This window comes from Carcharodon carcharias, chromosome 28 (genome assembly GCF_017639515.1).
Source record: "Carcharodon carcharias isolate sCarCar2 chromosome 28, sCarCar2.pri, whole genome shotgun sequence".
NCBI lineage: Eukaryota > Metazoa > Chordata > Chondrichthyes > Lamniformes > Lamnidae > Carcharodon > Carcharodon carcharias.
In genome coordinates this window covers 36,610,246-36,623,165 of record NC_054494.1, presented here as the reverse complement: position 1 = coordinate 36,623,165, position 12,920 = coordinate 36,610,246, and the positions used below count along the sequence as shown (strand labels likewise).

The 12,920-nt window shown below is 39.2% G+C and overlaps 1 protein-coding gene across 9 annotated transcripts in view; it reads left to right on the top strand.

Annotated features, from left to right (window-relative positions):
* p4ha1b (prolyl 4-hydroxylase, alpha polypeptide I b) overlaps positions 1-12,920 on the top strand; it is an 81,590-nt gene that overhangs the window by 31,404 nt on the left and 37,266 nt on the right. For 5 of the 9 annotated variants that reach the window (XM_041176491.1, XM_041176493.1, XM_041176495.1 and 2 more), the window contains exons 2-6: positions 3,639-3,756; positions 5,464-5,560; positions 5,752-5,903; positions 8,958-9,095; positions 12,324-12,563. In XM_041176491.1, the coding sequence (XP_041032425.1) occupies positions 3,669-3,756; positions 5,464-5,560; positions 5,752-5,903; positions 8,958-9,095; positions 12,324-12,563 (715 nt within the window). In that variant the 5' untranslated portion in view covers positions 3,639-3,668. The other 4 variants (XM_041176494.1, XM_041176489.1, XM_041176488.1 and 1 more) reach the window with 4 other exon arrangements.

Genomic DNA, 12,920 nt, shown 5'->3' with positions numbered 1-12,920 from the left:
TCTTGGTGGTGTGTTTCAGAAATATTTGGGACCAGCTAAGAAACCTCATCCCGTTATTAAACATGCATTATTTCATACAACAGATGGTATTTGCGCATCATCCATTATAACAGTGATTGTCCTTAAATCAAAGCACCTAATTAGCTGTAAAATGTTTTGGCTTTAAGATTGTGTAAGGTACTATATAAATGCTTGTCCTTTTTCTTACATTTATGAAATGCACATAACATCCTCAGGACACCATTTAATGCTTCAGTTAATTATTCATTTGTTAAGTGCATTACTGGCGTTATAAAAAGCAGCCCCGTAAACATGATCTACAATGTTCTCAGCTAAACTATGCTGTGAATCTCATACTTGTTTGAGTGGACAGGAGTGAATTACAATTTCCATGCAGAATAATAGATACTTGAGTGTAATTTTAATGGATTAATATTATGGAGAGCTTCAAATGGCATTGTGTGTTCTAATTTTAAAATCATTCCTTGCTATCAGTAATTATTAGTGATGCATTCTGTTACAATTTTAGGTGCTCACTGTGTCAGTAACAAATGTGAGTGTGTGAATAAAAACAGTTATGAGTACTGCATGTTCTACTTTCTGAACATCATTTGTTCAAGGGAATTATTGATTTTTTTGCATTTACGTAGCACTTTTCATAGGCTCAGGACATCCCAAAGCGTTTCCAAGTAATTTTGAAGTGTAGTCACTGTTGTAATGTGGGAAACAAACAGCCAATTTACACACAGCAAGCTCCCCCAAGTATTAATGTGATAATGACTAGATAATCTGTTTAACTTAGTGATGTTGATTGAGGCATAAATATTAACCAGGGTGCAGGGATAACTCCCCTGCTCTTCTTTGAAATAGTGCCATGGGATATTTTACTGCTCCTTGACAAGGCAGGATGGGCTTGGTTTAACATTTTACCTGAAAGAAGGCATCTCCAATAGTGCAGCACTCCCTCAGGATGGCACTGGTGTGTCAGCCCAGATTTTGTGCTGAAGCCTCTGGAGTGGCATTTAAGCTCATTACCTTCTCATTCTGAGGCGAGGGTGCTACCAGATAATGAAAGTTTGGTTTGACTACTTCTGTCACAATTCCGTGTGTCACACCTGCGAAGTGCATGCCACAGATGCATTTGATTTGGCAAAATATATATGGAAAACCACAATAAAGTACTCCTGAAAAACATTTTTGAAAATGCGTGCATTAAAAAGGAGGAAGAAAGATTGCCCTCCTTCTTTCTCCAGGAGAGGAGCCAGATTTTTGTAGGAAGCTTTCAATCTACAGGAAAACTTTCTGGAGCAGCAGCAATTAGCCTTCAACTGGGGTTGGCTTATTTCAAGTACAATCTCTGAACATTGGTTCAACCCTGACCAGTAATGTTTTACTGGGAAATAATTCAGTTTACATAATGCAAGACTTACGGTAAATTAAATTAGAAATTTGATTCGAATCTTTTAAGTATAAGGAGGTTAAACATTTCGATATTGAGCATATAATTGCTACATTCCTAAGAGTGGGAAGTGAGATTTAAGGTCTGTCATCACTTCTGAGTAATTTTAGATTGAGAATTATAGGCAAAACGGAGTGAAAACCGCTTATCCTAGTACAAGTAATTTAAGGGATAAGTATAACCTCTGGGAGTATGGCATAGATAAAGGAGTTATTAAATATACTCATGTTCATAAGATCAAGCCACTAGATAATGTTTAAGTTTTTATATATTGTATATAATTAATTACTACATAAAAGCTAATGTAAAATTCAGCAAATATGGCAACTATTTATTGTGCACGCAGCCAGATCCTGGAAACCACAATAAGACGAATAACCAGGTTATTCAAATAGTATTACGAGATCTTTTAAATGTTTAAGTATGCAGGCTAGCAGGGCTTCAATTTAATATCACCCCAACGGCAGCACCTCCAGTTATTGCAGTGCAATATCACCAGTTTATGCCCCAAATTCCCAATGCAGGACTTAGTTATTTATCAACACTTTCAACAAGAAAGCATTACATGGATAATTTAACGAGCTGAATATCTGATGATTGAATGCATTGTGAACAAAATGTATGGTCCACTGCAGCTGCTTCTCTCTTTATAGCTGTGTATTTCAGAAAAGGCAGTCATTCAGTAAGTGTTGTATCACATGCTGTCCTGTGCACACGAACGCCTGTTGTAACACAACCCTCCTGCTTGTAGTTTCTGGCTTGTAAACCTGTGTACTATCATACAGCTTTGTTAAATCTCTCAAAGCACAACCAGTCTGCATTTGTTTGAAAAGCATAAGCTTGCTATATAAGCAATTGGGTCAATTTATGCATGGCATATGTTGAACGGCCAGACTTACACATTTTTGGTGATGCCAATTGAATGTGGAGGACTCGCTGCTTTTTTTTTCCATAGTGCTCATGGGCTCTTTAACATCTACCTGAAACCACCAGAGAAAGCAGACATGGCCTAGGTTTAACATTTCATTCAAAGCCTGGAACTTCAGTAATGTAACACACTATACAAGTGTGAGCCTAACTATTGAACTGAGATTCTCCTTGTGTTTTGTAAAGAACAGGTTAATCAGACTGTCCTGAAGCCTGTTAATCCTTTCCTACTGTCGGTTTTTCTTCATATTCCACTAATAATCTTTAGCCTTTGCCTGTTAAGCAGGGAAGTTTCCTCAGTTTAAAGCAGTGATCACTAAAGTGTTCAAGTGAGACTGACTTCAAGGCGAGGATGCCAGCAACTGAATCAAATTAATATCCTGTATCTCATTTTGAGAAACACTTGTGTAAGTTAAAGGTAATTGGGAAAAGAATGGGGGAGGGTGATGGTGCAATATGAGGAGTAAAACATTTATGCAATTGTTAATTAAAGGCAACAGTGATGTGGTTTCTGAAATGCATGATGAGGATTAGTTGGACGATACACACAACTGATGAGGAAAGCAGACATACAAGAAGAACTTCTGCAGATGATCATCAAGTGACAACTGCAATTCTCTAGGCACGTACTTAGGAGACAGAAACTAGAATAACTGGGAGTGACTGGCAAAATCCAGGGTAGAAGAGCAAGAGGAAGACAAAGGAAGAAATACACTGACAGTTTAAGAAGCAGAACAAGTATAAGATTTGAGAGCAACACCAAGGTGTTGGCTGCTATCAAGGACCGTGAAAGTTGGAGAGCCATGATCACCCATGTTGTAAAACATAGCTCCTGAAGAAAAGAAGAATGTTCTGGAATGACCTGCCTTAAAAGGGTAGTGGATACAGATTCAGTAGCAACTTTCAGAAGGAAGTTGGATAAATGCTTGAACAGGAAAAATTTGTAGAGCTGTGGTGAAAGCAGGGAAGTGGGACTAACTAGATAGCCATAATTGGCAGACTGTCTCCCTCTTTCTGTGCTGTACCGTTCTATGAATTGCACTGATGTCAAAATGTGTGATTCGCTGATCTCTTTGTGGCTGTATCATTGAAAATGGGAAGGGAGATGCTTTCATTTTACAAATTTTCAACCTATTGTGCACAAAAATAACTTCCATATCACTTAAAGCTCACTCATGCTAACCATTGTTCTGATTTGTTCGATTCCTCTAAAATGATTATGCTCTTTTTTTGTTTATTTTATCCATTGTAGAGTAGCAGTACAGTGCCCAGTTACCAAGCCATGGCATATATAAAGATTTGGTGCATTTTAGGGCTAGGAGCCCTGGTTTCTCTCTCACGAGCTCATAACGATTTCTTCACATCTATCGGTAAGTGCAAGCTTTCCTATTTGGGTTAAGTAGTGGTTGTTTTAAAAGGTGTTATTGCTTAATTAATACTTGAGCCATGGGTAATAGGACAGAGTTGGCGATCTCATTTTAATTTTAATCTACTTGTACATGAGACCTGAAGAATCTGCATTTTTAATGTAGCTGTCCCAGTGCATTTACTCTAACCAGCAGAGTTGCTATATAAGCTATGCACAACTAAGACAAGAAGAAACAGTCCTAGAACTTAAAGCAAAACAGTAGTCTGTGTTATCTGAAAGAAGCTAGAATTTAAAGCACTTCTTTATCCAGGTAATGAACAAAATAAATTCACTATTGTTTAAAAAAAAGTCATTCTATTACCTCCTACACCATCTGGATTGATGTGTCAAATGAAAGGGAATTGCTCTGAACTAAATCTTGGGTACCTCTTGTGGCTGGTTACAAAGTGCCACTAGAAGCAGCCTGGGAATGGATTGTATATCTGTGATTGCTTAGCTGGGATGGTGCAAATCTCAAAGCATTGAAATTGGCCTGAAGTGTGATGGAAACAACATTACTGGATCCTCTCTTTTTGAGTACTTCCATATTTCTGGTGCCATCATTGTTCTGTTACTCCAAGCAAAAGTTGCAGCCACTGTTTACGGAATTGTCAAATTAATTGCAGAGCAAGGTGTGTCAAACTGAGACATCTGCCCCATCATTAATTCATCCCCGATGTAAAAAAAAAAGCTGTTAATCCGAGGCCAAATGTTAATTCTTAGGCTTCATTGGGTGTGACTTATAAATGTAACAAATGATGCACTAGCCCAGCATGCTTGGGAGGGGAAAAAGTGACTATGGTTTCAAAGCTTTCCACCACTGGAGGTTTTCATTGTCTCATTGTTTTGCCATTGTGAGATTTGAACTCTTGATACTCTTTCGAGTACAAACCTGTTTCCATCTGTTTCAGATGAAGTTACATGTTTCATAGTTTTGCCATTGTGAGATTTGAACTCTTGATCTTGGGGTTACAAACCCAGTACCATAACCACTTGGCTATTTAGGCCAAGCCTTTTCATTGTCTCATGTCATGTCTGGATCTATTATAGATTAATTGATAGAGATTGATTGTTGTGATTAGTCAATTACTCCATTATCATTGTATCATGCGACCACCAGGATAGTAGAAGGTGAATTAGGTAAACCTTAGTCTTTTCTCATCTTGCAATTCGTATGTTCCTATGAAAGAAGAATTTCTATCAGCCTCAAGCCTGAAAACAGAGAATATCAAGATTCCAGAGCATTGCATGGTTGTGAACAGTGACACCATGACAGTATTCCATATTATTATTCCAAATGAGGAAATAGCATCAGTTTGGGTGGGGTGAGAAGCAATGTGAAAATCACAGGAAAATATCTTTGAATCCTTCTGATTGCAAATGGGAGCAGCACTGCTTTTTCAGGCAGTCTGGGGTGAGTTGGATAATTAGCCAATCTGTCCCTTGTCTTTGAATAGTGAATGCCCTTTTTGCAGCTTTCAAAATGCCTGCATGCATCAAAGTATTTTTTAACATAATGGTTTACAAAATAATTTAGTGTGAACTTTTTAAAAAAAAAACAAAGAATATTTTCAGTTTCATAGAAAAATCTTGTTAACTTGCTCGGATAATGAAATTACTCTTTTATGTAAAGTTTCCTGGGTAAATCTGTTTTGCTGTCTTTGGGCAGGCCAGATGACGGATCTGCTATACACCGAGAAAGATCTGGTGACATCATTGAAAGACTACATTAAAGCAGAAGAGAGCAAACTGGGTGAAATCAAACGGTAACCAATTTTCTTTGTTTAATAGCATTTCGCTCCCAATCTTCCAGTGCTTTATTTTTTTCTTTTGTTTTCTTTTCCTCTTCCCTGTGTATGGCTGATGTGTTTACCAAACCATCGGGATGTGTGTTAACGTATAATAATATCAATAAATGTTTAATTAGGTCCTAACAGTTTCTTCCCAATCTTACTAGGTGGGCGGAAAAGTTGGACAGACTTACTGAGACAGCCACCAAAGATCCAGAAGGGTTCCTAGGGCACCCAGTGAATGCTTTCAAATTGATGAAACGACTGAACACAGAATGGTTGGAGCTAGAAAACTTGGTTCTCAAGGACATGTCAGATGGTCAGTGGCTAATCAACTTTTTCTGAGCAGACTAATGAACAACGTCCTTTTTTCCCCCTCATTTCCTCCTCCTCTTTGGCCCTTCACTCATTTCCCCTTATATTTTTCTCCACAAAACCCACATTCTTGGTATCCCTATCATCTGGGAGAGCAGGACAATCCAATCTGTAAATCTCTTCACAGCGACCTATTGTATTAGGACACTTACCTCAACCCTTTCTTCCCCAGACAACCTGTGCGCAATAGGCAAAATAAAAACTATTGGCAAAAACTGAAGTATGAAAATCAATTACATTCTAAGCACTTGTGTTTATCTTACAGATCTGTTAAATACTTTGATACCTCTAGTGTAAACTGTAAGTCTGAGGGTTACAAACGTGGTCAAAGCAACTTTTATTTTGCTTGAAGGTGAAATGTTCACATTTTTTTAAACAAGCATCTTCCCCTCCTTTGCTGGAGTTTACCAGCATTTCTGTGAAGCAGCTGGGAGGGTTACCTTGGAGGACATTTGCACTAGTTGTACTTTCTTTTGTTTATATTTGGAATCTCATCATGATGCCACAGCTAAAATCAATAAGATCACAGGTAGTCATGCCCTACAGTTTCATGGTGTGATGGCAGCAGTGCTAAATCCAGCACCAGTTGGTGTCGGCATTTTGTTTTCCGTGTTTGATCAAAACATCTTTATTTGATTAAAAACAGGTATGTGCACATGTTTTGCAACTTCCTTTTGCCTGCTAGCACCCAGAGTTCCTGCAGAAAAGAAATCAATATTGCTGACCTGCCACCAATGATGCTTTTTTTTCAGTTCCTTGATGAATGCTGCCTGCCCAATATCCACAACCTTGCTCTTCACTCTGTGCCTCTCTCTCTGCATTGATGGAGAATAGGACACACACATATGTATCAGACTAACTTTATTTTTGATCCTTAGTTTATGACTGGCTTTGAAATGTGTGTGTCATAGAAGAAGGAGGTTATGAAAGGTTATTTTTAATAAATGGGTTCGGTGTCCCACCAGTGTTTCCTGACTGGAATAAGCCCAAAATTTCATTTCAGTTCCTCTTTCATCATTAGTGCATTTGAAGGATTATCATCCAAGACTGAATCAGGTCTTTGTCTGGACTCTAGAGGAGAGTGTATTCTAGAAACTCATAACATTTAACTTTAAGGAACCTGCACCTTATTTTGTTTGTCTCCAACTCCACACGTCAAGTTCACATCTGCACTTCATTCAATAAATAAATTCCAGTTAAAAACAGCTGGGTTTCATATTAAAATAGTTACACTAGAAAAGCTAGGAGTCTCTAAATGTGATGGGGGCAATTCAAACTCAACTGTGCAGTAGCCAGCAGTTTTACTGCACTAAACTTTTCAATTAACTTCATTTGGCAGATGGCTACGCAGCAAAAGGCAGTGGACCGAACCACATTGTAAATTGGATGCAAGCCTGGCATGAGCAAATACAAGACTTAACAAGAAAGATTAATGTCTGAACTTTTCATTCTTATTTCTCAATCGAAAATGTCTGGGTGGCCGTAAAATATTTTTGAAGAATTGTAGCGATGGAGTGTTTTCATGGAAGTGTTATTAAAAAACGTGATTGAGGTCAGCAGGCATTGAGCAGCTTCAACTGCTGAACAAAGTTGAGATAGCATTCCAATCTTTCCTTATCGAAAGCTTATTAAGTTCCACATACGCAAGCATGGTTGACTTAAAACGAACATGTTTACTCCTGAAGCGCCTTCAAGCCTGCTTTGTATCTAGGCTTCCCACATTCTGATGTCTGAGATATGGCACTTGCTTCCTTAACGGACTTGGGGTGACATTAGCTGAGAAGTGAGCAAGGTCACAAACAATTGAGCCACCCACCCAAAAGTTGGCTGAAAGCCCTCTCACCACTAGAGAGTGCTTAATATATTTTAACTTAATGAAACTTCTGAGGATCCAGAAAAAAAAACTACCATTGATAAATGGAGGTCCTGAAGGAACAAGAGAGTACAAACTGTGGACAGTTTGACCTGAGGTTAACACATTGCATTGGTAATCCAGCATGCTAATCCATTGGAATAGTGAGGCCTCAGTTCTCTGCCCCAAACTGACTTTTTACATTCTGGAACAAGACAGCAAGTAAGACTATAGGAAATGTGATTTTACTGCGAACTCCCTATAAATATTGACACACTTCAATGCAGTCCCCTGTCCCAACTCCCAAAGGAATCCCAACAACCCAAAGGAAATCCTGGTATCATTGCGGGAAATCATTTCACTAAAGTTTATTGATATAGAGCAACAGAAAAAAAAACATGCTAGTAGGTAAAAACCCAAAAGAATATAAAATATTGAATTCTTGAGCCAGAGTGGCCACTATACATGATATGCTTAGCTCCAAACAAGCAGAAATCTCTCAGATTCTAGTTTGAAAACTATAATTCAAGCACGAGAGGATGGAGGTCAACCAGGCCCCCATTTTAATTCCCAGCAACTTGTTAATACTTCTGCTGTTTTCTCCTGACAGCGTGCAGCTGGTCTCTCTTGACTCATCTGGGGTTCAGCCAAAAGTAGGGAGGGAGAATCCATTCTCGGTGCAACAGCACCTTTTAAAGAAGTTGAACCAGGCAGGTTATTGATAATATTTGTGGAGATTTCCCAGGCCTCTCCACAAGGAAGAACTGCCCAAGTACAGAAAGCACATTTGAGACTTGGAGGGCAATGTGTCATAAAGACATGGTTGAACTGAAGCACTGTGGAGATTCATTAACCTGCACTGAAGAGTCAAGCAAAGGTGAAATCTTGCCTTAGAAGGAGAAGACAGGGAAGAAAAGTAAAACGGATAATGAATGAACTTGCACTGCCTTTGCATGTAGCTTAGCACTTGAAGAAAATCCTTCACAGAAGAAAAGTTGTTACAAATTAGAACAGAGGAGGGGGGAATGAGAATAAGCTAACCTGCCATTTCATCTCATTCCCTGCTTCCCTCTACTGAACCAGAACAGAATATCATGTTACAGGTACTTGGTCTGGTGTAAATTATGATGCCCTATGTCTCTGCAGGATTCATTTCTAACCTCACCATTCAAAGACAGCACTTGCCAAACGATGAAGATCAGACTGGAGCTGCCAAGGCTCTGATACGCCTCCAGGACACATACAAACTCGATGCAGAGACTATTTCTCGGGGAAACTTGCCAGGTATGCAGCAATCTTATGTTTTGATTTGGTAGGTGCCACTGGCTCACGACACAGCAGGTTTTGTGCAGATGGTAGCAAGTTCGAAGTAACTTTGCGGGCATTGCTAAGATGTGTGGCAGGGAACGTCTGTATTGTCTGAATATGTGTTAGTTGTGAGTTGGCGGCACTAGCATGCCAGTAAACATAATAAAAAGCAGTTTTACCTCCTGATGGGAGAAGTGAAAAGTGGCTGAATAAGGTCAGAATAAAATACTGCCAAGTTAACATTTGCACAGAACTAAGTGTAATTACGATAAAAATATGAACATACATACAAACATACAGACTAGGAGCTGGAGTAGACCTTTCACCTCTCCAGCCTGTTCCGCCCTTTGATAAGATCATGGTTGATCTGATTGTGGCCTCAACGCTACTTTGCTGTCATCCCTATACCCTTTGTTTCCTTTCGATCAAGAATGCATCTAACTCAGCCTTAAAAATATTCAATGATTCTGCCCCCACTGTCTCTGGAGAAGAGAGTTCCAAAGATTCATGACCCGCTGACTAAGGACCCGGTGAGAGAAATTTCTCCTCATCTTTGTTTAAGTAGGAAACCTCTTATTTTTAAACTGTGTCCCCTAATAATAGTCTCTCCCACAAGGGGAAGCGTCCTTTCAGCATCCACCCTGTCAAGTCCCCTCAGGATCTTATATGTTTCAATAAGATCACCTCTCAATCTTCTAAACTCCAATGGATACAGGCCCAGCCTGTCCAACCTTTTCTCGTAAGATAATCCCCCAGGTATCAGCCAAGCCAACCTTCTCTGAATATATTCTAATGCACTTATATCCTTTCTTAAATAAGGAGACCAAAAATGTACACTTGCCAAAGTGGACAAGTTCACATTTTCCCAAATTATCCTCCATCTGCCAATTTTTTGCCCGCTCACTTAACATATGTCCATTTGCAGACTCCTTATGTCCTCTTCACGACTCTTTTCCTACCTATCTTTGTGTCATCAGCAAATTTAGCAACCATACATTTGGTCCCTCCATCCAAGTCCTTGACATAAGTTGTAAATATTTGAGCACGGATCCCTATGGCATTCCACTCATTATGTCTTGCCAACCAGAAAAAGACCCATTTATCCCTACTCGCTATTTCCTGTTAGCTAACCAGTCCTCTATCCATGCTAGATGTTACCCGTGCACCATGAGCTCTTATTTTGCATAGTAACCTTTGATGTGACACCTTGCCAAATGTCTTCTGGAAATCTAAGTACAGCGCACAGGATGGATTTATCCATCTTGCTTGTTACTTCCTCAAAGAGCACAAATAAATTAGTTAAATATGATTTTCCTTTCACAAAACCATGTTGACTCTGCTTGATTGCATTGAGATTTTCTAAGTGCCCCGCTATAACCTCCTTAGTAATAGATTCTAGTAATTTCCCTACAGCAGATGTTCAGCTGACTGGCCTGTAGTTTTGTGCCTTCTGTCTCCTTTTTTGAATAGAGGAGTTACATTCGCTATTTTCCAATCTGATGGGACTTTCCACAATCTAGGAAATTTGGGAAAATTACAACTAATGCATCTACTGTCTCAGCAGTCACTTCATTTAAGACCCTATGATGAAGTCCATCAAGACCTGGGGACTTGTCAGCTTTTAGTTCTAATAATTTTCTCAGACCCCTTTCCCTGGTGATTGTAATTGTTTTAAGTTCCCCCTCCCCCTCACCACCTGATTCACAATTATTTCTGGGTTGTTATTTGTATCTTCTACAGTGAAGACAGATGCAAAATATCTATTCAGTTCATCTGCCATTTCTTCATTTTCATTATTAATTCCTTATTCTTACTCTCCAGGGGTCCAAGGCTCACTTTATTTTTTTTCCTTTTTAATTACCTATACACTGGTCGAGTGGACTTCTGGTGTCAAAACGGTTAAATTCTGAGGACAGGTCACACAGACTGATTAAGGGTTGATCTGATTGAGAGGTTTAAGACGATTAAAGGATTCGACAGTGTGGATGGAGAGAAACTGTTTCCTCTGGTGGGGCTGGGGGAGCAGTTGGAGAACTGTAAAATGAGAGCCAGGCCATGCGAGGTGATGTCAGGAAGTATGTCTTCAAATGGAACTTTCAAACCAAACAGATTTTTAATCAGTCAGGGAATCAAGGGTCATAGGGAAAAGACAGGAAAGTGGAGTTGAGGATTGTCAGATCAGCCATGATCTCATTGAATGGCGGCACAGACTTGATGGGCTGAATGGCTTACTTCTGCTCCTACGTCTTATGGTCTTTTAGCAACTCCTATCTTTTTATATTTCTAGATATTTTTCTCTCCTACTCTAATTTCTCCCTCCTTATTAACCTTTTAGTCATTTTTCACTTTTTTATATTCTGTCCAGTCTTCTGACCTGCCACTCATCTTTGCAGAATTATATGTTTTTTCTTTCAATTTGATACTATCTATAACTTCTTTAGTTAGCCGCAGATTGTATGTCCTTCCCTTAGAATCTTTCTTTGTCGCTGGAATGTATCTTTTCTGAGTATTCTAAAATATCTCCTTAAATGTCTGCCACTGCATCTCTACTGATCTACCCCTTAACCTAATTTCCCAGTTCACTTTAGCCAGCTCTGTCTGCATGCCCTCATAATTGCCCTCGTTTAAATTTAAAACACTAGTCTTAGATCCACTTCTCTCTCCCTCAAACGAATGGGAAATTCTCTTTAACCTCTCTGGTATTTCTGTATTATTGACCAACATTATTGTTTTCATTGATGGTCAACATGTTCTCAGTAAGCATGGGCTTGCATTTACATTGCATCTTTACCATTGAAGCTCCGAAGGTGTGCCACAGAGATGTAAAGGAATTGGGCAGTGAACCAGTGGAGGAAGAAATGTCAAAGTGTAATGGGAACCTTGATTTAAGAGTTAGATTTTAAAGAACATCTTGTGGAGGTGAGGAAATAGGGGAGAAATTCAAGATTGCAACTTAGACAGCTAGTTGTCTGTGATGAAGCAGGGGGAGGGGACTACAAAAGATGTGGCATCAGCAGATCAGAGTTTGGGGAGGGGTAAGTTTAAGCTTTCAAGAGGTGACTAATGAGAGGGTTGAGGCCATGCAAAGCTTATTAAACACAAGGATAAGGATTTTAAATTTGAAGTTTGGAAACCGGTTTGCAAATGCCATTCGCTGTCTGTCTGACCCAGCCAGGCAAAGGCATGATTCTCTTTTCCTCTCAGGTGTGAAGCATAAAACATCACTCACTGCAGAAGATTGCTACGAGCTGGGCAAAGTAGCCTACACAGATACAGATTACTATCACACAGAAGTGTGGATGGAGCAGGCACTGAAACAGCTGGATGCTGGCGAGGTATCTACCATTGACAAAATCACCGTACTGGACTACCTGAGCTACGCAGTGTATCAGCAAGGTGATCTGGACAAGGCATTAGAGCTCACAAAGAGACTGCTGAAACTGGGTAAGGATATGATGTGAAAGGTTCCTTATGCAGGAACTCCAGAACTACAGTTTGTAAAGATAAGATGGGACACAGTCCTGTCAAAAGTTGAGTTTGAAGTGAAACCCAGTAAAGGATTACAGCTATTTGAAAATCACCTTATGGGAAAAGCTGTATTCACACATTTATAATCATAAAATACCAATGAAAAAAATGGCAACTTAATATCTGTAACTTTCATTTCCTTAACAATTGGAAATATGACTAATATATAAGCTAAATGCATAATTCATGTGGCCAAAGTAATCTAGTACACCAGACTATTCAAGTATACTAGAAATGACCAAGGTTATCACTGTACACTCTAGATCTCTTCAA